At 45.2% G+C, this 27,561-nt stretch overlaps 2 protein-coding genes across 79 annotated transcripts in view; both read left to right on the top strand.

Annotated features, from left to right (window-relative positions):
- Positions 1 to 18,730, top strand: part of LOC118377392 (zinc finger protein 501-like) — a 34,193-nt gene extending 15,463 nt beyond the window's left edge. The window contains exons 1-6 of one of the 50 annotated variants that reach the window (XM_052528812.1): positions 1,769 to 1,972; positions 2,047 to 2,120; positions 2,158 to 2,231; positions 2,414 to 2,524; positions 11,640 to 12,327; positions 15,808 to 18,730. In XM_052528812.1, coding sequence (XP_052384772.1) covers positions 12,037 to 12,327; positions 15,808 to 16,848 — 1,332 coding nt within the window. In that variant the 5' untranslated portion in view covers positions 1,769 to 1,972; positions 2,047 to 2,120; positions 2,158 to 2,231; positions 2,414 to 2,524; positions 11,640 to 12,036 and the 3' untranslated portion in view covers positions 16,849 to 18,730. Of the gene's footprint in view, positions 1 to 1,535; positions 2,232 to 2,265; positions 2,710 to 9,278; positions 10,072 to 10,424; positions 10,610 to 11,639; positions 12,328 to 15,807 lie in introns of those variants that run through there. The other 49 variants (XM_052528810.1, XM_052528813.1, XM_052528814.1 and 46 more) reach the window with 49 other exon arrangements.
- A 36-nt stretch (positions 18,731 to 18,766) lies between these two features.
- On the top strand, positions 18,767 to 26,428 carry LOC127932626 (gastrula zinc finger protein XlCGF71.1-like). 29 transcript variants are annotated; one of them, XM_052528914.1, is made up of 4 exons: positions 18,767 to 22,155; positions 23,080 to 23,145; positions 24,042 to 24,107; positions 24,372 to 26,428. In XM_052528914.1, the coding sequence occupies exon 4, from the start codon at positions 25,311 to 25,313 to the stop codon at positions 25,998 to 26,000; it is 690 nt and encodes a 229-aa protein (XP_052384874.1). In that variant the 5' UTR covers positions 18,767 to 22,155; positions 23,080 to 23,145; positions 24,042 to 24,107; positions 24,372 to 25,310; the 3' UTR covers positions 26,001 to 26,428. The 29 variants fall into 29 exon arrangements, with proteins under 29 accessions (XP_052384874.1, XP_052384871.1, XP_052384868.1 ...); XM_052528911.1 differs by lacking the exon at positions 23,080 to 23,145 and adding an exon at positions 22,981 to 23,046; XM_052528908.1 differs by lacking the exons at positions 23,080 to 23,145; positions 24,042 to 24,107 and adding exons at positions 22,981 to 23,046; positions 23,848 to 23,880 and having other exon boundaries at positions 24,339 to 26,428.
- The last annotated feature ends 1,133 nt before the right edge of the window (positions 26,429 to 27,561 follow it).

Below are 27,561 nucleotides of genomic sequence, written 5' to 3'. Positions count from 1 at the left end.
TGACAACCTTTTAGTTGAAGGTGTAATGTCCCTTTATTACCTGTATGGAGCTGAACTAATGAGCTCATCACTCGGAGTGTTATGTTGGTCTGTCATTGATAATAAGTCATGACCATAGGTCATACTGGTCGGAGCCAGAAGGGCCCATTGGGCGGGAGCCAATCGGTCGTCAGAAGCTCCGCCTCTTTCAAAAATGTTTCTTCTTCTAATCTGATTTTAAACCTAACCTTAACCACACTGCTTACTTTATGTCTAACCATAACTTTAAATGAAGACCAACCTTACTGATTACTTTATGTCTAACCGTAACTTTAAATGAAGACCAACCTCACTGCTTACTTTATGTCTAACCATGTGAGGCAGCTTGATGTACCAGTACACCCCCTGGACAGGACACTAGTCTATCCCCTGTTTCTGTAGGGTGAGGCAGCTGGATGTACCAGTACACCCCCTGGACAGGACACTAGTCTATCTCCTGTTCCTGTAGGGTGAGGCAGCCTGATGTACCAGTACACCCCCTGGACAGGACACTAGTCTATCTCCTGTTCCTGTAGGGTGAGGCAGAATGATGTACCAGTACACCCCCTGAACAGGACACTAGTCTATCTCCTGTTTCTGTAGGGTGAGGCAGAATGATGTACCAGTACACCCCCTGAACAGGACACTAGTCTATCTCCTGTTTCTGTAGGGTGAGGCAGAATGATGTACCAGTACACCCCCTGAACAGGACACTAGTCTATCTCCTGTTTCTGTAGGGTGAGGCAGAATGATGTACCAGTACACCCCCTGAACAGGACACTAGTCTATCTCCTGTTTCTGTAGGGTGAGGCAGAATGATGTACCAGTACACCCCCTGAACAGGACACTAGTCTATCTCCTGTTTCTGTAGGGTGAGGCAGAATGATGTACCAGTACACCCCCTGAACAGGACACTAGTCTATCTCCTGTTTCTGTAGGGTGAGGCAGAATGATGTACCAGTACACCCCCTGAACAGGACACTGATATCAAGTTACTATCTCCAATATTTCTGTAATCTTCGGGTGAGGCAGAATGATGTCACACACACACACACACACACACACAACAGGACACACAGTCACACACTCACACACACACACACACACACACACACACACATGTACACACACACACACACACACACACACACACACACACACATCTCCACACACACACAATGTTTCTTGTCATCAGTCAGTTACGCAAGAAACTCTTATCTAATGCTGTACAAACAATCCTCTGGTCCATTCTCAAAAACATCATAAAATGTAGCCTACTGGTTAATCTTAGTGGTCTGATTAAATACATTCACAACTGAGTTAGGAAATAGGACACACACTGCCACACACACACACACACACACACACACACACACACACACACACACACACACACACACACACACACACACACACACACACACACACACACACACACACACACACACACACACACACACACACCACACACACACACACACACACACTGCCACACACACACACACACACACCTGGATTCAATCCAAGGCGTGTTATAGAGCAGCTATCCTATGATGTATATTGTCGTGTGTTGAATTGGATTTAATCCCAGTCCCAGTACAAGGGCCTGAAGTCAACACCCACGTTGAGTTTAATGTAACAATGGAGAGAAGTGGAAGGTCCTCAACCAACAGTAACAATGGAGAGAAGTGGAAGGTCCTCAACCAACAGTAACAATGGAGAGAAGTGGAAGGTCCTCAACCAACAGTAATAATGGAGAGAAGTGGAAGGTCCTCAACCAACAGTAACAATGAAGAGAAGTGGAAGGTCCTCAACCAACAGTAACAATGGAGAGAAGTGGAAGGTCCTCAACCAACAGTAACAATGAAGAGAAGTGGAAGGTCCTCAACCAACAATAACAATGGAGAGAAGTGGAAGGTCCTCAACCAACAGTAATAATGGAGAGAAGTGGAAGGTCCTCAACCAACAGTAACAATGGAGAGAAGTGGAAGGTCCTCAACCAACAGTAACAATGAAGAGAAGTGGAAGGTCCTCAACCAACAGTAACAATGAAGAGAAGTGGAAGGTCCTCAACCAACAGTAACAATGGAGAGAAGTGGAAGGTCCTCAACCAACAGTAACAATGGAGAGAAGTGGAAGGTCCTCAACCAACAGTAACAATGAAGAGAAGTGGAAGGTCCTCAACCAACAGTAACAATGGAGAGAAGTGGAAGGTCCTCAACCAACAGTAACGGAGAGAAGTGGAAGGTCCTCAACCAACAGTAACAATGGAGAGAAGTGGAAGGTCCTCAACCAACAGTAACAATGGAGAGAAGTGGAAGGTCCTCAACCAACAGTAACAATGAAGAGAAGTGGAAGGTCCTCAACCAACAGTAACAATGAAGAGAAGTGGAAGGTCCTCAACCAACAGTAACAATGGAGAGAAGTGGAAGGTCCTCAACCAACAGTAACAATGAAGAGAAGTGGAAGGTCCTCAACCAACAGTAACAATGGAGAGAAGTGGAAGGTCCTCAACCAACAGTAACAATGGAGAGAAGTGGAAGGTCCTCAACCAACAGTAACAATGGAGAGAAGTGGAAGGTCCTCAACCAACAGTAACAATGGAGAGAAGTGGAAGGTCCTCAACCAACAGTAACAATGAAGAGAAGTGGAAGGTCCTCAACCAACAGTAACAATGGAGAGAAGTGGAAGGTATGTGTGTATGAAAGTGTGTAGATATATGTGAATGCCCTCCTTAGCGCCCCCACCCCTCTTCCCCCACACAGTTGTGAGCTATAATTTGAATAAAGCTGATTTTAAACACAACAAACTCATGTCAGGAAAAGAAAAAAGGTGAAACTAATCTATGCCTGTTCTGATAAAAACCTCCGGGCTTTTAGCCTCGGGGGATGCCTCGCTTATCCACACCCTCCTTCCTTGCTCCTGCCCTGCCTCTTCCACCAATCAATCCATTTGTTTTTATGGACAGAAAAGAGCAGACGCTCTGAGCTGTCCGATCAGGTCCGTTGTCTATTGTCGGCTCTGACACACTGGCTTCTGTGACAGCATAGGCAACACCATTAAGGGTCACATCTCCATTCCACTTCTATGAGTTAGTAATCCAACTGAAAGTGTGTTCATGTTCCAATCCAACCAGAAGTACACATGGTCGTCCATGCGGGAGAGAAACATGACAAATGCACAAAGTGAGAAAGGCTTTAGTGGGTCTTTTTTTTTGCTCTTCATTTCCAAATCATCCTAAAGTATCTACAAATGTATTGTGTAGCTCAATGAAGTTACTTATAGGTGAACTGGACATGAAGCGTGAAAATGCTTAGGTACCATTGACGTGCATTGGATTCGTGCCGTAGATGCTGAACAGTTATCTTTTGAAACAGTGACCAGGTAAACAGCACCAAAGCATCTGCTGTTGTCATAGCTGGTCCATAGACTGCTGAATGGCATGTGGGTGAATAGCTGGTCCATAGACTGCTGAATGGCATGTGGGTGAATAGCTGGTCCATAGACTGCTGAATGGCATGTGGGTGAATAGCTGGTCCATAGACTGCTGAATGGCATGTGGGTGAATAGCTGGTCCATAGACTGCTGAATGGCATGTGGGTGAATAGCTGGTCCATAGACTGCTGAATGGCATGTGGGTGAATAGCTGGTCCATAGACTGCTGAATGGCATGTGGGTGAATAGCTGGTCCATAGACTGCTGAATGGCATGTGGGTGAATAGCTGGTCCATAGACTGCTGAATGGCATGTGGGTGAATAGCTGGTCCATAGACTGCTGAATGGCATGTGGGTGAATAGCTGGTCCATAGACTGCTGAATGGCATGTGGGTGAATAGCTGGTCCATAGACTGCTGAATGGCATGTGGGTGAATAGCTGGTCCATAGACTGCTGAATGGCATGTGGGTGAATAGCTGGTCCATAGACTGCTGAATGGCATGTGGGTGAATAGCTGGTCCATAGACTGCTGAATGGCATGTGGGTGAATAGCTGGTCCATAGACTGCTGAATGGCATGTGGGTGAATAGCTGGTCCATAGACTGCTGAATGGCATGTGGGTGAATAGCTGGTCCATAGACTGCTGAATGGCATGTGGGTGAATAGCTGGTCCATAGACTGCTGAATGGCATGTGGGTGAATAGCTGGTCCATAGACTGCTGAATGGCATGTGGGTGAATAGCTGGTCCATAGACTGCTGAATGGCATGTGGGTGAATAGCTGGTCCATAGACTGCTGAATGGCATGTGGGTGAATAGCTGGTCCATAGACTGCTGAATGGCATGTGGGTGAATAGCTGGTCCATAGACTGCTGAATGGCATGTGGGTGAATAGCTGGTCCATAGACTGCTGAATGGCATGTGGGTGAATAGCTGGTCCATAGACTGCTGAATGGCATGTGGGTGAATAGCTGGTCCATAGACTGCTGAATGGCCACTGAATGGCATGTGGGTGAATAGCTGGTCCATAGACTGCTGCTGAATGAATAGCATGTGGGTGAATAGCTGGTCCATAGACTGCTGAATGGCATGTGGGTGAATAGCTGGTCCATAGACTCCATGTGGGTGAATAGCTGGTCCATAGACTGCTGAATGGCATGTGGGTGAATAGCTGGTCCATAGACTGCTGAATGGCATGTGGGTGAATAGCTGGTCCATAGACTGCTGAATGGCATGTGGGTGAATAGCTGGTCCATAGACTGCTGAATGGCATGTGGGTGAATAGCTGGTCCATAGACTGCTGAATGGCATGTGGGTGAATAGCTGGTCCATAGACTGCTGAATGGCAATGTGGGTGAATAGCTGGTCCATAGACTGCTGAATGGCATGTGGGTGAATAGCTGGTCCATAGACTGCTGAATGGCATGTGGGTGAATAGCTGGTCCATAGACTGCTGAATGGCATGTGGGTGAATAGCTGGTCCATAGACTGCTGAATGGCATGTGGGTGAATAGCTGGTCCATAGACTGCTGAATGGCATGTGGGTGAATAGCTGGTCCATAGACTGCTGAATGGCATGTGGGTGAATAGCTGGTCCATAGACTGCTGAATGGCATGTGGGTGAATAGCTGGTCCATAGACTGCTGAATGGCATGTGGGTGAATAGCTGGTCCATAGACTGCTGAATGGCATGTGGGTGAATAGCTGGTCCATAGACTGCTGAATGGCATGTGGGTGAATAGCTGGTCCATAGACTGCTGAATGGCATGTGGGTGAATAGCTGGTCCATAGACTGCTGAATGGCATGTGGGTGAATAGCTGGTCCATAGACTGCTGAATGGCATGTGGGTGAATAGCTGGTCCATAGACTGCTGAATGGCATGTGAATAGGTGAATAGCTGGTCCATAGACTGCTGAATGGCATGAATAGCTGGTCCATAGACTGCTGAATGGCATGTGGGTGAATAGCTGGTCCATAGACTGCTGAATGGCATGTGGGTGAATAGCTGGTCCATAGACTGCTGAATGGCATGTGGGTGAATAGCTGGTCCATAGACTGCTGAATGGCATGTGGGTGAATAGCTGGTCCATAGACTGCTGAATGGCATGTGGGTGAATAGCTGGTCCATAGACTGCTGAATGGCATGTGGGTGAATAGCTGGTCCATAGACTGCTGAATGGCATGTGGGTGAATAGCTGGTCCATAGACTGCTGAATGGCATGTGGGTGAATAGCTGGTCCATAGACTGCTGAATGGCATGTGGGTGAATAGCTGGTCCATAGACTGCTGAATGGCATGTGGGTGAATAGCTGGTCCATAGACTGCTGAATGGCATGTGGGTGAATAGCTGGTCCATAGACTGCTGAATGGCATGTGGGTGAATAGCTGGTCCATAGACTGCTGAATGGCATGTGGGTGAATAGCTGGTCCATAGACTGCTGAATGGCATGTGGGTGAATAGCTGGTCCATAGACTGCTGAATGGCATGTGGGTGAATAGCTGGTCCATAGACTGCTGAATGGCATGTGGGTGAATAGCTGGTCCATAGACTGCTGAATGGCATGTGGGTGAATAGCTGGTCCATAGACTGCTGAATGGCATGTGGGTGAATAGCTGGTCCATAGACTGCTGAATGGCATGTGGGTGAATAGCTGGTCCATAGACTGCTGAATGGCATGTGGGCATGAATAGCTGGTCCATAGACTGCTGAATGGCATGTGGGTGAATAGCTGGTCCATAGACTGCTGAATGGCATGTGGGTGAATAGCTGGTCCATAGACTGCTGAATGGCATGTGGGTGAATAGCTGGTCCATAGACTGCTGAATGGCATGTGGGTGAATAGCTGGTCCATAGACTGCTGAATGGCATGTGGGTGAATAGCTGGTCCATAGACTGCTGAATGGCATGTGGGTGAATAGCTGGTCCATAGACTGCTGAATGGCATGTGGGTGAATAGCTGGTCCATAGACTGCTGAATGGCATGTGGGTGAATAGCTGGTCCATAGACTGCTGAATGGCATGTGGGTGAATAGCTGGTCCATAGACTGCTGAATGGCATGTGGGTGAATAGCTGGTCCATAGACTGCTGAATGGCATGTGGGTGAATAGCTGGTCCATAGACTGCTGAATGGCATGTGGGTGAATAGCTGGTCCATAGACTGCTGAATGGCATGTGGGTGAATAGCTGGTCCATAGACTGCTGAATGGCATGTGGGTGAATAGCTGGTCCATAGACTGCTGAATGGCATGTGGGTGAATAGCTGGTCCATAGACTGCTGAATGGCATGTGGGTGAATAGCTGGTCCATAGACTGCTGAATGGCATGTGGGTGAATAGCTGGTCCATAGACTGCTGAATGGCATGTGGGTGAATAGCTGGTCCATAGACTGCTGAATGGCATGTGGGTGAATAGCTGGTCCATAGACTGCTGAATGGCATGTGGGTGAATAGCTGGTCCATAGACTGCTGAATGGCATGTGGGTGAATAGCTGGTCCATAGACTGCTGAATGGCATGTGGGTGAATAGCTGGTCCATAGACTGCTGAATGGCATGTGGGTGAATAGCTGGTCCATAGACTGCTGAATGGCATGTGGGTGAATAGCTGGTCCATAGACTGCTGAATGGCATGTGGGTGAATAGCTGGTCCATAGACTGCTGAATGGCATGTGGGTGAATAGCTGGTCCATAGACTGCTGAATGGCATGTGGGTGAATAGCTGGTCCATAGACTGCTGAATGGCATGTGGGTGAATAGCTGGTCCATAGACTGCTGAATGGCATAATAGCTGGTCCATAGACTGCTGAATGGCATGTGGGTGAATAGCTGGTCCATAGACTGCTGAATGGCATGTGGGTGAATAGCTGGTCCATAGACTGCTGAATGGCATGTGGGTGAATAGCTGGTCCATAGACTGCTGAATGGCATGTGGGTGAATAGCTGGTCCATAGACTGCTGAATGGCATGTGGGTGAATAGCTGGTCCATAGACTGCTGAATGGCATGTGGGTGAATAATGCTGGTCCATAGACTGCTGAATGGCATGTGGGTGAATAGCTGGTCCATAGACTGCTGAATGGCATGTGGGTGAATAGCTGGTCCATAGACTGCTGAATGGCATGTGGGTGAATAGCTGGTCCATAGACTGCTGAATGGCATGTGGGTGAATAGCTGGTCCATAGACTGCTGAATGGCATGTGGGTGAATAGCTGGTCCATAGACTGCTGAATGGCATGTGGGTGAATAGCTGGTCCATAGACTGCTGAATGGCATGTGGGTGAATAGCTGGTCCATAGACTGCTGAATGGCATGTGGGTGAATAGCTGGTCCATAGACTGCTGAATGGCATGTGGGTGAATAGCTGGTCCATAGACTGCTGAATGGCATGTGGGTGAATAGCTGGTCCATAGACTGCTGAATGGCATGTGGGTGAATAGCTGGTCCATAGACTGCTGAATGGCATGTGGGTGAATAGCTGGTCCATAGACTGCTGAATGGCATGTGGGTGAATAGCTGGTCCATAGACTGCTGAATGGCATGTGGGTGAATAGCTGGTCCATAGACTGCTGAATGGCATGTGGGTGAATAGCTGGTCCATAGACTGCTGAATGGCATGTGGGTGAATAGCTGGTCCATAGACTGCTGAATGGCATGTGGGTGAATAGCTGGTCCATAGACTGCTGAATGGCATGTGGGTGAATAGCTGGTCCATAGACTGCTGAATGGCATGTGGGTGAATAGCTGGTCCATAGACTGCTGAATGGCATGTGGGTGAATAGCTGGTCCATAGACTGCTGAATGGCATGTGGGTGAATAGCTGGTCCATAGACTGCTGAATGGCATGTGGGTGAATAGCTGGTCCATAGACTGCTGAATGGCATGTGGGTGAATAGCTGGTCCATAGACTGCTGAATGGCATGTGGGTGAATAGCTGGTCCATAGACTGCTGAATGGCATGTGGGTGAATAGCTGGTCCATAGACTGCTGAATGGCATGTGGGTGAATAGCTGGTCCATAGACTGCTGAATGGCATGTGGGTGAATAGCTGGTCCATAGACTGCTGAATGGCATGTGGGTGAATAGCTGGTCCATAGACTGCTGAATGGCATGGGGTGAATAGCTGGTCCATAGACTGCTGAATGGCATGTGGGTGAATAGCTGGTCCATAGACTGCTGAATGGCATGTGGGTGAATAGCTGGTCCATAGACTGCTGAATGGCATGTGGGTGAATAGCTGGTCCATAGACTGCTGAATGGCATGTGGGTGAATAGCTGGTCCATAGACTGCTGAATGGCATGTGGGTGAATAGCTGGTCCATAGACTGCTGAATGGCATGTGGGTGAATAGCTGGTCCATAGACTGCTGAATGGCATGTGGGTGAATAGCTGGTCCATAGACTGCTGAATGGCATGTGGGTGAACTATCCAAGTCCTGGTCTAAAGCTGGTCCTTCTGTGGCTCAGTTGGTAGAGCATGGCGCTTGTAACGCCAGGGTAGTGGGTTCGATTCCCGGGACCACCCATACGTAGAATGTATGCACACATGACTGTAAGTCGCTTTGGATAAAAGCGTCAGCTAAATGGCATATATTATTATTATATTATAAAGAGCAAGAGAACTGTTGGTTATTAGCCTATAGGACTAGCTAGGTTTAATCTGTGTCCGGGAAGTCGTCCCTCACTGTTGTAAATCAAACCCCTCCACAGTGTCAGTGTTGAGTCTGGCCCTGATTGGTAACACTGGCCAGGGTCGGGGTGCAGCAGGAAACGCCATCCTGGTCAGAGAGTCGTTCTGAGGCGTTCTTCTCTCTGGTTCCCGTGACAACAGAGTGCCAGTGTTGGACCGGGCCAGCTGCTGCTACCGCTACGGGACCGACCCCTCCCCCGCCGCTGCCGACATGTCACCGTCATCGACACACCGGGCATTTCCACGGAAACGGCGCAGGGCAGAGTGTGTTGTTCTCGTCGCCCCACACGTTCCTGCTGGTGATCAGGGGGTGAGGTTCGCAGAGGGATACCCTCATGAGGTGGATCCAGGAGAACTTTAGAGAAGTCTTTAATGTACACCATGGTGCTGTTCACTGGGGGAGACCAGCTAGAGGGGAGAGACCAGCTAGAGGGGAGACCAGTGGAGGACCTACTGAAGGACAACAGTCAACTGCTACAACTAATCAGTACCTGCAGGGGCAGATATCATGTCTTCAACAACAAGGAGAAAGGTGACCACAGTCACTGAGCTGCTGGAGAAGAGAGAGGAGATGGTGGAAACCACTTCAATGTCAACACACCCAGTAAGGGAGAAAGAAGGGTCTGGTGGTCACCATGGTGATGTTAGTGGCAGTTGGAGCTGTGTTCAAATTGATGGTTGATGACTTATGGAGCAAAATACAAGATGGTGGGAACTTGGAGAGAAACAGACAATGAAAGGTTGACTACTGAGAGAATGATTTTCAATGTGTTACTACTAAATTAGAGCTTTGATCCAAGCTGGTTAGACTCATTCCTGTAATTTATGTGAGTGTGAATTATAGTCATATGTCATTCAAGGAGAAAATATTAAGCAATACTGTATCATGCATTGTTTTATCTAACACATTTGTATGCTGATATAAAATTATGTAAAAAATAATTATATCAAATGATGGGAAAAAAATTAAATACATAAAAATACATTTAAAAAAAATCAGAATTAGTGTATCATTTTATGACCAAATAAAATTATTTAAAAAATGAATGAAAAGCAAATCTATACTGTCTCTTCAAACAGTAGATACGTGTTTTACCATGTGGATTTACGAACAGATAGTTATTTCACTGACAGTACACGGACAGATGATTATGGGAAACCCATAAGAATTAGGGGGTAGGTCTATCTTTATCTCTTATAGAGCATACTTGGAAATGGGACGATATGTCTGATTCATCCGATCCGCTAGGTGGCAGCATTGAGAATGTGGACGTCGAACAAAATCAGCAGAACCAGTCACTACTTCCTTTGCGCTGTGGATTCATGTGCGTTATTGTTTATCTTTGAATGCAAATGTGTTTATTGCAAACTGGGATTGCAATTATTTCCTGATATAACTGTACTGGCTTCTCAGTAAACCGACTCTGAACACCCATGATGCCAGCCTCAGATTGTTGCTTTCGTCTCTGCAGGTAGGCTATTTGATGTCTCTTGCAGTAGTAACAAGCTATCTGATGTTTAGCTAGCTCTGGTCCAGCTGATGTTTAGCTAGCTCTGGTCCAGCTGATGTTTAGCTAGCTCTGGTCCAGCTGATGTTTAGCTAGCTCTGGTCCAGCTGATGTTTAGCTAGCTCTGGTCCAGCTGATGTTTAGCTAGCTCTGGTCCAGCTGATGTTTAGCTAGCTCTGGTCCAGCTGATGTTTACCTAGCTCTGGTCCAGCTGATGTTTAGCTCTGGTCCAGCTGATGTTTACCTAGCTCTGGTCCAGCTGATGTTTAGCTAGCTCTGGTCCAGCTGATGTTTAGCTAGCTCTGGTCCAGCTGATGTTTAGCTAGCTCTGGTCCAGCTGATGTTTAGCTAGCTCTGGTCCAGCTGATGTTTACCTAGCTCTGGTCCAGCTGATGTTTAGCTAGCTCTGGTCATGTGCGTGTAACTCTATTTAGGAGCAACTCGTTGTCTTTGCGCGATTAGACCAGAGCAAGCTGACCAAACGTCATAAATCAGCCAATTAATTGAATTAACTACAGTAGCTATAGATTTCCACAATGCAAGCTATCAAATAAACTTCGCTTTAAGTATCTGTCGAGTTAATTGTCAGTATGTAATCAATGCATTATTCATCCAAAAGTAACTTAGGTACTGCTTCGTTTTGCACCAACATAATACATTTGGTAGACGTTTTTTAATCTTTAAAAGAGACCTATCTTGCAGCAAAATGTAGTGTTGAATTTCACAATGAAGATCTATTTATCCTACAATGATTTCATAGATTTTTAGGTGAATGATGTGAAAGGTTTAAAAACCAGTCAGGGGGTCTTTCTCAGCAATAATAGTTGATTTAATATCTACTTTGGAGAGATGATACATTTACATTGGATTCCTTATTCTTAGTTCATTTGATTGAGTCTAATTTATACTCTTAAATCTTACGATGTAGGCTTAATTTTCTCAATTCTAGTATTCTTATTTACTTTCTCTCCATTGAATCCATTATTTCTTACAGATGATGACCAGCTCTGTCTTTAAAGGAGAGGACCAGACATCTCCCACATGGTTCCATCCTAGAGCTACAAGACCCTAGAATGATGACCAGCTCTCTCTTTAAAGGAGAGGACCAGACATTCCCCACATGGTTCCATCCTAGAGCTACAAGACCCTGAGACATCATTAACAGAACAAGTTTCTCTGCCCAGATTGAGACGAGGGGTAATGTTCCCCTACTCAGATGTTATTTCATCAACCATTGCTATAACATGATGTGGTTAGTTGAAACTTAAAATACATATCCAGGCGTTGTGAGATCAGGCGTCAGCAACTTCTGAGCAGAGGAACGCGCCTTACATCAACTCAAAATAGAGGGAGGAGATTCACTGCATAGCGTTAACCTGAATCATCTCAAAATGACTGCTATCGTGAGACTCCACCGACTAACGAAGGATCAACTGTCTCTCGCTGCTCAGAAGAACAATAACAAACCAGGCAGAAAACCAACGAAGAAGAAAAACTCCACCACCAGAGGAAGGAACCAATCCACAGGAAAAGGAAACAACACTGCTGACAGTGAAAGTGTTTCTAGCCAGGTATCATCGGCCCCTAAGTGGTGGGGTCGCCCCAAGGGAAGCAAAAACAAACCCAAGATAAGTCTACAACTCTCCAGCGCCATCTTGAGGCCCGACGAGGTAAAACAAGAGGTAGGTTTAAAATTCTGCCATTTAAATTAACATTTAATTGAGATATTGTATAGCATTTGTAACTGTCTGTGTGAATGTTACAGCTGTATGTTTACTAGATATGTCTGTGTGAATGTTACAGCTATATGTTTACTAGATATCTGTCTGTGTGAATGTTGCAGCTATATGTTTACTAGATATCTGTCTGTGAATGTTGCAGCTATATGTTTACTAGATATCTGTCTGTGTGAATGTTACAGCTATATGTTTAATAGATATCTGTGTGTGAATGTTGCAGCTATATGTTTACTAGATATCTGTCTGTGTGAATGTTACAGCTATATGTTTAATAGATATCTGTCTGTGTGAATGTTGCAGCTATATGTTTACTATATATCTGTCTGTGTGAATGTTACAGCTATATGTTTACTAGATATCTGTCTGTGTGAATGTTGCAGCTATATGTTTACTATATATCTGTCTGTGTGAATGTTGCAGCTATATGTTTACTAGATATCTGTCTGTGTGAATGTTGCAGCTATATGTTTACTAGATATCTGTCTGTGTGAATGTTACAGCTATATGTTTACTAGATATCTGTCTGTGTGAATGTTGCAGCTATATGTTTACTAGATATCTGTCTGTGTGAATGTTGCAGCTATACACTACCAGTCAAAGTTTAGAACACCTACTCATTCAAGGTTTTTCTTTATTTTTACTATTTTCTACATTGTAGGAGAATAGTGAAGACATCAAAACTATTAAATAAACATATGGAATCATGTAGTAACCAAAAGTAACCACAAAGTAAAATATATTTGAGATTCTTCAAGTAGCCACCCGTTGCCTTGATGACAGCTTTGCACACGCTTGGCATTCTCCCAACCAGCTTCATGAGGTAGTCACCTGGAGTGCATTTCAATTAGCAGGTGTGCCTTGTTAAAAGTTACATTTGTGGAATTTCGTTCCTCAATGCGTTTGAGCCAATCAGTTTTGTTGTGACAAAGGGGGGGGCGTAAACAGAAGACAGCCCTATTTGGTAAAAGACCAAGTTCATATTATGGCAAGAACAGCTCAAATAAGCAAAGGGAAACAACAGACCCTTACTTTAAAACATGAAGGTCAGTCAATGTGGAAAATTTCAAGAACTTTGAATGTTTCTTCAAGTGCAGTCGCAAGAAACCTGAGTTACATCTGCTGCAGAGGACAAGTTCATAAGAGTTACCAGCCTCAAATTGCAGCCCAAATAAATGCTTCAAAGTTCAAGTAACAGTCACATCTCAACATCAACTGTTCAGAGGAGACTGTGTGAATCAGGCCTTTATGGTCGAATTGCTGCAAAGAAACCACTACTAAAGGACACCAACAAGAAGAAGAGACTTGCTTGGACCAAGAAACACGAGCAACAGACATTAGACCGGTGGAAATGTGTCCTTTGGTCTGGAGTCCAAATTGGAGATTTTTGGTTCCAACCGCCGTGTCTTTGTGAGATGCGGTGTGGGTGAACGGATGATCTCCCCATGTGTATTTCCCACCGTGAAGCCTGGAGGAGGAGGTGTTATGGTGTGGGTGTGCTTCGCTGGTGACACTGTCTGTGATTTATGTAGAATTCAAGGCACACTTACTTAACCAACGTGGCGCCCACAGCATTCTGCAGCGATACGCCTTCCCATCTGGATTGGGCTTAGTGGGACTATCATTTGTTTTTCAACAGGACAATGACCCAACACACCTCCAGGCTGTGTAAGGGCTATTTTACCAAGAAGGAGAGTGATGGAGTGCTGCCTCAGATGACCTGGCCTCCACAATCCCCCGACCTCAACCAAATTGAGATGGTCCTTCTAGACTGTTGGAAAAGCATTCCAGGTGAAGCTGGTTGAGAGAATGGCAATAGTGTGCAAAGCTGTCAAGGCAAAGGGTGGCTATTTGAAAAATCTCAAATATTTTGATTTGTTTAACACTTTTTTGCTTACATGATTCCATATGTGTTATTTCATAGTTTTGATGTCTTCACTATTATTATACAATGTAGAAAATAGTTTAAAAATAAATAAACAAAACCCCTTGAAGTAGGTGTTCTAAAAATGTTGACTGGTAGTGTATGTTTACTATATATGTCTGTGTGAATGTTGACTGGTAGTGTATGTTTACTATATATGTATCTGTGTGAATGTTGACTGGTAGTGTATGTTTACTATATATGTCTGTGTGAATGTTGACTGGTAGTGTATGTTTACTATATATGTCTCTGTGTGAATGTTGACTGGTAGTGTATGTTTACTATATATATGTCTCTGTGAATGTTGACTGGTAGTGTATGTTTACTATATATGTCTCTGTGAATGTTGACTGGTAGTGTATGTTTACTATATATGTCTGTGTGAATGTTGACTGGTAGTGTATGTTTACTATATATATGTCTCTGTGAATGTTGACTGGTAGTGTATGTTTACTATATATGTCTGTGTGAATGTTGACTGGTAGTGTATGTTTACTATATATGTCTCTGTGTGAATGTTGACTGGTAGTGTATGTTTACTATATATGTCTCTGTGTGAATGTTGACTGGTAGTGTATGTTTACTATATATGTCTGTGTGAATGTTGACTGGTAGTGTATGTTTACTATATATGTCTGTGTGAATGTTGACTGGTAGTGTATGTTTACTATATATGTCTCTGTGAATGTTGACTGGTAGTGTATGTTTACTATATATGTCTCTGTGTGAATGTTGACTGGTAGTGTATGTTTACTATATATGTCTCTGTGAATGTTGACTGGTAGTGTATGTTTACTATATATGTCTCTGTGTGAATGTTGACTGGTAGTGTATGTTTACTATATATGTCTCTGTGAATGTTGACTGGTAGTGTATGTTTACTATATATGTCTGTGTGAATGTTGACTGGTAGTGTATGTTTACTATATATGTCTCTGTGAATGTTGACTGGTAGTGTATGTTTACTATATATGTCTCTGTGTGAATGTTGACTGGTAGTGTATGTTTACTATATATGTCTCTGTGAATGTTGACTGGTAGTGTATGTTTACTATATATGTCTCTGTGTGAATGTTGACTGGTAGTGTATGTTTACTATATATGTCTCTGTGAATGTTGACTGGTAGTGTATGTTTACTATATATGTCTCTGTGAATGTTGACTGGTAGTGTATGTTTACTATATATGTCTCTGTGAATGTTGACTGGTAGTGTATGTTTACTATATATGTCTCTGTGAATGTTGACTGGTAGTGTATGTTTACTATATATGTCTCTGTGAATGTTGACTGGTAGTGTATGTTTACTATATATGTCTCTGTGAATATTGACTGGTAGTGTATGTTTACTATATATGTCTCTGTGAATGTTGACTGGTAGTGTATGTTTACTATATATGTCTCTGTGAATGTTGCAGGTACATGTTTTACTAGATATCTTTGTGTCATACGACCACCACAGAAGTTTCCTCTTATAAAATAAAGCTATTCTGTTCTAAACCAGGTGAAACAAGAGATGGACGAGCTGCCTATCGGGACAAGAAGTGATGAACACTGGTTGAACTCTGTGAAGACAGAGAGCTACGACCCAGAGATGGGTAACACCAGGGGACCTACAGAGAGCGACCCCAGGACAGATGCACATCACCTGGGTATCAAGACGGAGGATGCCCCCCTGTACCACCAGGATGGAGGGAGGCGGCTGCGGTCGGCTACCGTTCAGCTGTTCAATCTGGCTGCGTTGCGGTCTGAGCCGGAATGGTGGCCTCGCAACCAGAAGGTCCGCCGGTTCCCGTGTCCAGACTGCGGCCAGAAGTTCTTCTCCAAAACCACGCTGGACTTACACTCCCGGATCCACACCCAGTACCAGCCGTACTCCTGTGAGGTGTGCCATAAAACCTTCTCCCGGAAAGGCGGTCTGGTCGAGCACCGACCAATCCATGAGGTGGAGCGCCCCTTCGCCTGCCTCCAATGCGGCAGAACCTTCAAGTTCAAATCCAACCTGACCCGCCACATGCGGTTCCACAGCGACGCGCGGCCCTACGTCTGCTCCCAGTGCGGCCAAGGCTTCAAGATCTCCGCCCAACTCAAGAGCCACATGATTTCCCACAGCGGGTATAAACCGTACGTGTGCCCGGAGTGCGGCCAGAGTTTTGTCCGTTACATGAGTCTCAAGTATCATCGGCTGAGCCACACCGGCGAGCGCCCGCTGTCCTGCCCAGAGTGTCCCATGACCTTTGCCCGGCCGCACACCCTTATGATCCACCGGCGACAACACACCGGGGAGACGCCGTTCTCTTGCCAGGACTGTGGGAAGAGGTTCAAACAGGGATGCCAACTGAAAGACCACGTCAGAAGGAAACACACAGGGGAGAAACCATACAAATGCTCTGAGTGTGACAAGTGCTTCGTCACTTCGGCGTCTCGTAAAGTGCACATGGTTGTCCACACAGGAGAGAAGCCGTACAAATGCACAGAGTGCTGTAGGAGCTACAGTCAGAGTGGGGGCCTGAAGAGGCACAGGTGTGAGCAGCAAACCAGGTGAGCGGAACCTTGGGGTTACGCACCAAATGACACCCTATTCTCTAACTAGTGCACTAGGGACCATAGGGCTCTGGTCAAAAGTAGTGCACTATATAGGGAATAGAGCTCTGGCCAAAAGTAGTGCACTATATAGGGAATAGGGCTCTGGTCTAAAGTAGTGCACTATATAGGGAATAGGGCTCTGGTCTAAAGTAGTGCACTATATAGGGAGCCATTTGAGACGTAGACCCAGTGTTCTGAGTGTAGGAACTGGAGAGTGGATCCTTAAAGCAGTACAAATCAAAATCAAATGTATTTATAAAGCCCTTCTTACATCAGCTGATATCTCAACATGCTGTACACAAACCCAGCCTAAAACCCCAAACAGCAAGCAATGCAGGTGTAGAAGCACGGTGGCTAGGAAAAACTCCCTAGAAAGGCCAAAACCTAGGAAGGAACCTAGAGAGGAACCAGGCTATGTGGGGTGGCCAGTCCTCTTCTGGCTGTGCCAGGTGGAGATTATAACAGAATATGGCCAAGATGTTCATAAATGACCAGTAGGGTCAAATAATAATAATCACAGTGGTTGTAGAGGGTGCAACAGGTCAGCACCTCAGGAGTAAATGTCAGTTGGCTTTTCATAGCCGATCATTAAGAGTATCTCTACCACTCCTGCTGTCTCTAGAGAGTTGAAAACAGCAGGTCTGGGACAGGTAGCACGTCCGGTGAACAGGTCAGGGTTCCATAGCCGCAGGCAGAACAGGTGGATAAGAGCGTCTGCTAAATGACTTAAATGTAATGTAAATGTGTAAGCAGCCACGTAGGTGACAGAAGCCAGGTGAGAGGATTCTCAGGTGTCCTGAGTTGGGAAACTGGCCTTTGTTTATGCAGGATTTAAAGGAGCAATCTGGGATTGGTACATACATATATATTTTTTAAACTTTGATTCTTGAAGAATATAACTTAGAAATAAATGCCTCTTGAATTTAGTTAAATTGTCTGACCCCATCAGAACTCTAAATATATGATTACATCACCAGGGAAAACAATAGGCTGTTCCATTGACTGTTCTATCAGTTATTGAACCCTCAATAGGCTGTTCCATTGACTGTTCTATCAGTTATTGAACCCTCTATAGGCTGTTCCATTGACTGTTCTATCAGTTATTGAACCCTCTATAGGCTGTTCCATTGACTGTTCTATCAGTTATTGAACCCTCAATAGGCTGTTCCATTGACTGTTCTATCAGTTATTGAACCCTCTATAGGCTGTTCCATTGACTGTTCTATCAGTTATTGAACCCTCAATAGGCTGTTCCATTGACTGTTCTATCAGTTATTGAACCCTCTATAGGCTGTTCCATTGACTGTTCTATCAGTTATTGAACCCTCAATGGGCTGTTCCATTGACTGTTCTATCAGTTATTGAACCCTCAATAGGCTGTTCCATTGACTGTTCTATCAGTTATTGAACCCTCAATAGGCTGTTCCATTGACTGTTCTATCAGTTATTGAACCCTCTATAGGCTGTTCCATTGACTGTTCTATCAGTTATTGAACCCTCAATAGGCTGTTCCATTGACTGTTCTATCAGTTATTGAACCCTCAATAGGCTGTTCCATTGACTGTTCTATCAGTTATTGAACCCTCAATAGGCTGTTCCATTGACTGTTCTATCAGTTATTGAACCCTCAATAGGCTGTTCCATTGACTGTTCTATCAGTTATTGAACCCTCTATAGGCTGTTCCATTGACTGTTCTATCAGTTATTGAACCCTCAATAGGCTGTTCCATTGACTGTTCTATCAGTTATTGAACCCTCAATAGGCTGTTCCATTGACTGTTCTATCAGTTATTGAACCCTCAATAGGCTGTTCCATTGACTGTTCTATCAGTTATTGAACCCTCAATATTGCTGTTCCATTGACTGTTCTATCTATCAGTTATTGAACCCTCTATAGGCTGTTCCATTGACTGTTCTATCAGTTATTGAACCCTCAATAGGCTGTTCCATTGACTGTTCTATCAGTTATTGAACCCTCAATAGGCTGTTCCATTGACTGTTCTATCAGTTATTGAACCCTCTATAGGCTGTTCCATTGACTGTTCTATCAGTTATTGAACCCTCAATAGGCTGTTCCATTGACTGTTCTATCAGTTATTGAACCCTCAATAGGCTGTTCCATTGACTGTTCTATCAGTTATTGAACCCTCAATAGGCTGTTCCATTGACTGTTCTATTAGTTATTGAACCCTCTATAGGCTGTTCCATTGACTGTTCTATCAGTTATTGAACCCTCAATAGGCTGTTCCATTGACTGTTCTATCAGTTATTGAACCCTCAATAGGCTGTTCCATTGACTGTTCTATCAGTTATTGAACCCTCTATAGGCTGTTCCATTGACTGTTCTTCAGTTATTGAACCCTCTATAGGCTGTTCCATTGACTGTTCTATCAGTTATTGAACCCTCAATAGGCTGTTCCATTGACTGTTCTATCAGTTATTGAACCCTCAATAGGCTGTTCCATTGACTGTTCTTCAGTTATTGAACCCTCTATAGGCTGTTCCATTGACTGTTCTTCAGTTATTGAACCCTCAATAGGCTGTTCCATTGACTGTTCTTCAGTTATTGAACCCTCTATAGGCTGTTCCATTGACTGTTCTATCAGTTATTGAACCCTCTATAGGCTGTTCCATTGACTGTTCTATCAGTTATTGAACCCTCAATAGGCTGTTCCATTGACTGTTCTATCAGTTATTGAACCCTCTATAGGCTGTTCCATTGACTGTTCTATCAGTTATTGAACCCTCTATAGGCTGACCTGTTTTCCCTGTGATGCAGTCCCACTCTCACCTGATGTGTGATGTGAACGTTGCGGGACGGTTTCCCCAGACGCAGATTAAGCCAAGTCCTGGAACTAAAAGCAGGAGAATCTCCAGTGTAATAGGTTTTTATCCTAAGCGCCAGGCTTAATCTGTGGAAACCGGCCCTCCATGTTGTAAAACAGTCTTTGTATTGAAACTTCAAATCAAATTTGATTTGTCACATACACATGGTTAGCAGATGTTATTGGTCACATACACATGGTTAGCAGATGTTAATGGTCTCGTACACATGGTTAGCAGATGTTAATGGTCACATACATGGTTAGCAGATGTTAATGGTCTCGTACACATGGTTAGCAGATGTTAATGGTCTCATACACATGGTTAGCAGATGTTAATGGTCTCATACACATGGTTAGCAGATGTTAATGGTCTCATACACATGGTTAGCAGATGTTAATGGTCACATACACATGGTTAGCAGATGTTAATGGTCTCGTACACATGGTTAGCAGATGTTAATGGTCTCATACACATGGTTAGCAGATGTTAATGGTCTCGTACACATGGTTAGCAGATGTTAATGGTCTCATACACATGGTTAGCAGATGTTAATGGTCTCATACACATGGTTAGCAGATGTTATTGGTCACATACACATGGTTAGCAGATGTTAATGGTCTCATACACATGGTTAGCAGATGTTAATGCGAGTGTAGCGAAATGCTTTGTATAAAAAAACATGCATCTACTATTAATGGCATGGTTGAGACTGAAAGCCTTTTGTTGGAGACGATTCTTACACCTCTACACCTGCATTGCTTGCTGTTTGGGGTTTTAGAATGGGTTTCTGTACAGCACGTTGAGATATCAGCTGATGTAAGAAGGGCTTTATAAATACATTTGATTTGATGATTATCAGGATGTATAGAACAGGTTGTATCATGATGATGGGTGGAACGGAGTAAATGGAATGGATTCTAACACAGTGGAACGGAGTAAATGGAATGGATTCTAACACAGTGGAACGGAGTAAATGGAATGGATTCTAACACAGTGGAACGGAGTAAATGGAATGGATTCTAACACAGTGGAACGGAGTAAATGGAATGGATTCTAACACAGTGGAACGGAGTAAATGGAATGGATTCTAACACAGTGGAATGGAGTAAATGGAATGGATTCTAACACATGGAAACCATGGAAACCGTGTGTGATGCCATTCCACCTATTCCACTCCATCCATTACCACAAGCCCGTCCTCCCCAATTAAGGTGCCACCAGCCTCCTGTGGTGCCATGCTTATGTCATTTATGCCCAAGTGATTAATAGAACTGATCAATAAGCGTGTTGGTGAGTGATAAGGGCCAGTCAGAAAGAGAAGGCCGTAAAAGGGCTGGTTTAAACAACACTGACAGGTTCAGGGACGCTCTCTAAGGAATGATGGAGGAGATTACAATGTAACTGAAGAATCACACTGCTTAAAAGGTGAGATCCCTTTTGGCTACTAAACCAGAGCCATGTCTTACGTATCCAGCAGGTTGGCTGTAGGGAGGATCTATGTGACATTTTGCTTTGACCTTGTAGCCTAACGGGGCAGTTGAAGGGCACTACGGAACACGCCAGCACTGCATGAACTTTAAACGTGAGAGTTGACTAAAAGTAGATGTATGAATCTGCTATGTTCTGAGCAAACTAAAATGGACTACGAATGAATATATATTTTTTACTTATACTGATTAAGGAGGTATATTAAAGACTTAAAAACAATATGAAATATAACAGGAATCCATTTCAAATTGCTGCAATATTGCTTGCTATAAGTTACATTGGGACAAGATGTCCCATAACATCTTCAGTCATTTGGTGACATGTTTTTCTTGAAGCGACTTTTTAAAATTTGTATTAACTCAGTAGACAACATATTTTTTATTTTATTTTTTATTTCACCTTTATTTAACCAGGTAGGCTAGTTGAGAACAAGTTCTCATTTGCAACTGCGACCTGGCCAAGATAAAGCATAGCAGTGTGACCAGACAACAGCCAACACAGAGTTGAGTAAACCACACCTGTTTCATTGATGAGGTCATTCCATGGCACTTCCTGTAACCCCGTTGATAATGGCTGACCTTGGCTTCGACCTCAGCTCTTCAGGCTGTCTCAGGGAGATATACAAACATTTCCAATTCACACAAGTACACACTTGAATATTTGCTTATGTCAGGAGGGAAGGGATTACCGGGAAAATAAAAATGTTTTGATAATGTACAAAAAAGGAAGTAATGCTGTAACTCCTGGGCTGTCAGGAGGAGTCATAGTTGATTACCAGAATTCAAATATTCTGACGTAAAAATGTTTAAAAAAAGCTTTAAATCAATATATATATAGTAGTGTTAGATTGTATTTCTAATGTTTTGATTTCACCTCTGTTACACTAAACAATAAAGAAGACTACCACAGTATGGCTGAGGTAATTAAAGAAGACTACCACAGTATGGCTGAGGTAATTAGAGGAGACTACCACAGTATGGCTGAGGTAATTAGAGGAGACTACCACAGTATGGCTGAGGTAATTAGAGGAGACTTACCACAGTATGGCTGAGGTAATTAGAGGAGACTACCACAGTATGGCTGAGGTAATTAGAGGAGACTACCACAGTATGGCTGAGGTAATTAGAGGAGATGACCACAGTATGGCTGAGGTAATTAAAGAAGACTACCACAGTATGGCTGAGGTAATTAGGGGAGACTACCACAGTATGGCTGAGGTAATTAAAGAAGACTACCACAGTATGGCTGAGGTAATTAGAGGAGACTACCACAGTATGGCTGAGGTAATTAAAGAAGACTACCACAGTATGGCTGAGGTAATTAGAGGAGACTACCACAGTATGGCTGAGGTAATTAGAGGAGACTACCACAGTATGGCTGAGGTAATTAAAGAAGACTACCACAGTATGGCTGAGGTAATTAAAGAAGACTACCACAGTATGGCTGAGGTAATTAAAGAAGACTACCACAGTATGGCTGAGGTAATTAAAGAAGACTACCACAGTATGGCTGAGGTAATTAAAGAAGACTACCACAGTATGGCTGAGGTAATTAGAGAGACTACCACAGTATGGCTGAGGTAATTAAAGAAGACTACCACAGTATGGCTGAGGTAATTAAAGAACACGACCACAGTATGGCTGAGGTAATTAAAGAAGACTACCACAGTATGGCTGAGGTAATTAAAGAAGACTACCACAGTATGGCTGAGGTAATTAGGGAGACTACCACAGTATGGCTGAGGTAATTTAAAGAAGACTACCACAGTATGGCTGAGGTAATTAAAGAAGACTACCACAGTATGGCTGAGGTAATTAGAGGAGACTACCACAGTATGGCTGAGGTAATTAAAGAAGACTACCACAGTATGGCTGAGGTAATTAAAGAAGACTACCACAGTATGGCTGAGGTAATTAGAGGAGACTACCACAGTATGGCTGAGGTAATTAGAGGAGACTTACCACAGTATGGCTGAGGTAATTAGACCAGACTTACCACAGTATGGCTGAAATAATTATATAGTAGTGTTAGACTACCACAGTATGGCTGAGTTAATTAAAGAAGACTACCACAGTATGGCTGAGGTAATTAGAGAGACTACCACAGTATGGCTGAGGTAATTAGAGAAGACTACCACAGTATGGCTGAGGTAATTAGAGGAGACTTGCCACAGTATGGCTGAGGTAATTAGAGGAGACTACCACAGTATGGCTGAGGTAATTAGAGGAGACTACCACAGTATGGCTGAGGTAATTAAAGAAGACTACCACAGTATGGCTGAGGTAATTAAAGAAGACTACCACAGTATGGCTGAGGTTATTAGAGGAGACTACCACAGTATGGCTGAGGTAATTAAAGAGACTACCACAGTATGGCTGAGGTAATTAAATGAGACTACCACAGTATGGCTGAGGTAATTAAAGAAGACTACCACAGTATGGCTGAGGTAATTAGAGCAGACTACCACAGTATGGCTGAGGTAATTAAAGAAGACTACCACAGTATGGCTGAGGTAATTAAAGAAGACTACCACAGTATGGCTGAGGTTATTAGAGGAGACTACCACAGTATGGCTGAGGTAATTAAAGAAGACTACCACAGTATGGCTGAGGTAATTAAAGAAGACTACCACAGTATGGCTGAGGTTATTAGAGGAGACTACCACAGTATGGCTGAGGTAATTAAAGAAGACTACCACAGTATGGCTGAGGTAATTAAAGACTACCACAGTATGGCTGAGGTAATTAAAGAGACTACCACAGTATGGCTGAGGTAATTAAATAAGACTACCACAGTATGGCTGAGGTAATTAAAGAAGACTACCACAGTATGGCTGAGGTTATTAGAGGAGACTACCACAGTATGGCTGAGGTAATTAGAGGAGACTACCACAGTATGGCTGAGGTAATTAGAGGAGACTACCACAGTATGGCTGAGGTAATTAGAGGAGACTACCACAGTATGGCTGAGGTAATTAGAGGAGACTACCACAGTATGGCTGAGGTAATTAGAGGAGACTACCACAGTATGGCTGAGGTAATTAGAGGAGACTACCACAGTATGGCTGAGGTAATTAGAGGAGACTACCACAGTATGGCTGAGGTAATTAAAGAAGACTACCACAGTATGGCTGAGGTAATTAGAGGAGACTACCACAGTATGGCTGAGGTAATTAAAGAAGACTACCACAGTATGGCTGAGGTAATTAAAGAAGACTACCACAGTATGGCTGAGGTAATTAGAGGAGAACAGACCGACTCAGGTAAGAAGCCCCTCAGAATGAGCTTTTCATTTAGTTTTTGGTGTCTTGACTTTTCCTGGTTTCAGGTTCATGAATATCATCACTTATAGGACTCATTTAGATTGTCTGTGATTTTCTCTGGGCAGAAAGCCCCTGGCCTTGTCGTCAAGAGTATCAGTAGCTCAGAGAGCCTTACTGACACTCATTTAGATTGTCTGTGAGGTAAAACAAGAGGTAGGTTTAAAATTCTGGCTTTTAAATGAACATTTAATTGAGATCTTGTATCGCATTTGTATCTGTCTGTGTGAATGTTACAGTATATGTTTACTAGATATCTTGACTGGTTTGTAAGTTTCCTCAGAGAAAAATAAAAGGTATTCTAATTTAAACCAGGTGAAACAAGAGATGGACGAGCTGCCTGTCGGGACAAAAATTGAACTCTGTGAAGCCAGAGAGCTACGACCCAGAGATGGGTAACACCAGGGGACCTACAGAGAGCGACCCCAGGACAGATGCACATCACCTGGGTATCAAGGCAGAGGATGCCCCTCTGTACTTCCAAGATGGAAGGATACGCCTGCGGTCGGCTACCAGCCAGCCGTTCAATCTGACTGCATTCCGGTCCGACCCAGAATGGCGGCCTCGCAACCAGAAGGTCCGCCGGTTTCCGTGGACGGAAGTTCTTCTCCAAAACCACGCTGGAGTTCCCGGATCCACACACAGTACCGGCCGTACTCCTGCGAGGTGTGCCATAAGACCTTCTCCCGGAAAGCCGGCTTGGACGACCAATTCACGATGCGGAACGTCCTTTCGTCTGCCCCCAGTGCGGCAGAACCTTCGCATTCAAATCCAACCTGACCCGCCACATGCGTTTCCACAGTGATGCGCAGCCCTACGTCTTCCCCCAGTGCAGCCAAGGCTTCAAGATCTCCGCCCACCTGAAGCGCCACATGACGGCCCACAGCGGGTGTAAACTGTACCTGTGCCCGGAGTGTGGCCAGAGTTACATGAGTCTGAAGTATCACCGGCTGAGCCACACCGGCGAGCGCCCGCTGTCCTGCCCAGAGTGTCCCATGACCTTTGCCGGGCCGCACACCCTTATGATCCACCGGCGACAACACACCGGAGAGACGCCGTTCTCTTGCCAGGACTGTGGGAACCAGTTCAAACAGCGGTGCAAGCTAAAAGACCACGTCAGAAGGAAACACACAGGGGAGAAACCTTACAAATGCTCCGATTGCGACAAATGCTTTGTCACTCCGGCATCCCGTAATGCACACATGGTTGTCCACACCAGAGAGAAGCCGTACAAATGCATAGAGTGTGGTATTAGCTACAGTCAGAGTGGGAATCTAACGCAGCACATGAGGAGACACGCAGGGGAGAAACCATACAAATGCTCTGAGTGCGACAAGTGCTTTGTCAATTCTACGTTGCGTAAAGTGCACATGGTTGTCCACACAGAGGAGAAGCCGTACAAATGCACGCAGTGCGGTAAGAGCTACAGTCAAACTGGGTCCCTGAAGAGGCACAGGTGTAAGAAGAAACCCAGGTGAGAGGAACCTCCGGGGTACATCCCAAATGCCACCCTATTCCCTATTAAAGTGCACTATGGCCCACAGGGCTCTGGTCAAAAGTAGTGCACTATATGGAATAGGATGCCATTTGGGACACCGTCCCAGTGTTCTGTGTCGGAACTGGAGAGCAATGGAGTCGATCCTTAAAATGAGCCCAGGTGAAAGGAACCAGGTTATAGGATTCTCCGGTGTTCTGAGTAGGGAAACTGGACTTTGTTTATACAGGACTTAAAAGGGGACAATCTGTGATTGGTACATTCATTTCTGGACTTTTTGGACACGTAGCCATTGATTCTTGAAAAATATCATGAATAACTGCCTCATGAACTTACTGCAGTTAAACTGTCTTACCCCAGTAGAACTCAAAATATAAGATCACCTGACCAGGGAAATCTCTAGGCCTATTCACTCTTCTATCACATATTTAAACCTCAATGAAATCAACCAAATAGGGTTTTTATCCCAGGACTAGGCCCTACTGGTACATAAAGAAGTTGTATTGAAACGGCCCAAATGGTTGACTGATGAATTGAACAGATCAATAAACTGACTTGTTTGACTGTATTGTGTGTATGTGTCTCCATAGTGGCAGCGTTGAGGCTGCTTCTGATTGGTAACACTGGGCAGGGTCAGAGTTCAGCAGGAAACACCATCATTGACCTTCTGAGTGGACTTCTCTATGGTTGCCATGACCACAGATTGTGAGAGTTGGACCGGGCCAGCTGCTACTACCGCTAGAGGGTCAACCGGACGGGCCTCCCGCCACGTCGACCACACCCCGGGCCCCCCGCCACGTCGACCACACCCCGGGCCTCCCGCCACGTCGACCACACCCCGGGCCTCCCGCCACGTCGACCACACCCCGGGCCTCCCGCCACGTCGACCACACCCCGGGCCTCCCGCCACGTCGACCACACCCCGGGCCTCCCGCCACGTCGACCACACCCCGGGCCTCCCGCCACGTCGACCACACCCCGGGCCTCCCGCCACGTCGACCACACCCCGGGCCTCCCGCCACGTCGACCACACCCCGGCCTCCCGCCACGTCGACCACACCCCGGGCCTCCCGCCACGTCGACCACACCCCGGGCCTCCCGCCACGTCGACCACACCCCCTCCCGGGCCTCCCGCCACGTCGACCACACCCCGGGCCTCCCGCCACGTCGACCACACCCCGGGCCTCCCGCCCAGGATCTCACACGTTCCCGCCACGTGCTGGTGACACCCCAGGCCTCCCGTGAGGTTCCGCCACGAGGGACCACACCCCGGGTCCCGCCACGTCCAGGAGAACTTTAGAGAAGTCTTTAATGTACACCATGGTGCTGTTCACTGGGGAGACCAGCAGAGGGGAGCCAGCTCCCGCCAGAGGGGAGACCGGCTAGAGGGGAGACCAGCTAGATGGGAGGCCGGCTAGAGGGGAGACCAGCTAGAGGGTCTCCGGCTAGAGGGGACACCCCGGGGGGAGACCAGTGGAGGACCTACTGAAGGACCAGTCAACTGCCACAACTAATCAGTACCCCGGGCCTATCCCGTCTTCAAC

Source organism: Oncorhynchus keta, chromosome 10, assembly GCF_023373465.1.
Source record: "Oncorhynchus keta strain PuntledgeMale-10-30-2019 chromosome 10, Oket_V2, whole genome shotgun sequence".
NCBI lineage: Eukaryota > Metazoa > Chordata > Actinopteri > Salmoniformes > Salmonidae > Oncorhynchus > Oncorhynchus keta.
The sequence above is the reverse complement of the archived record's forward strand: the minus strand, read 5'-3'. Positions and strand labels throughout refer to the sequence as shown.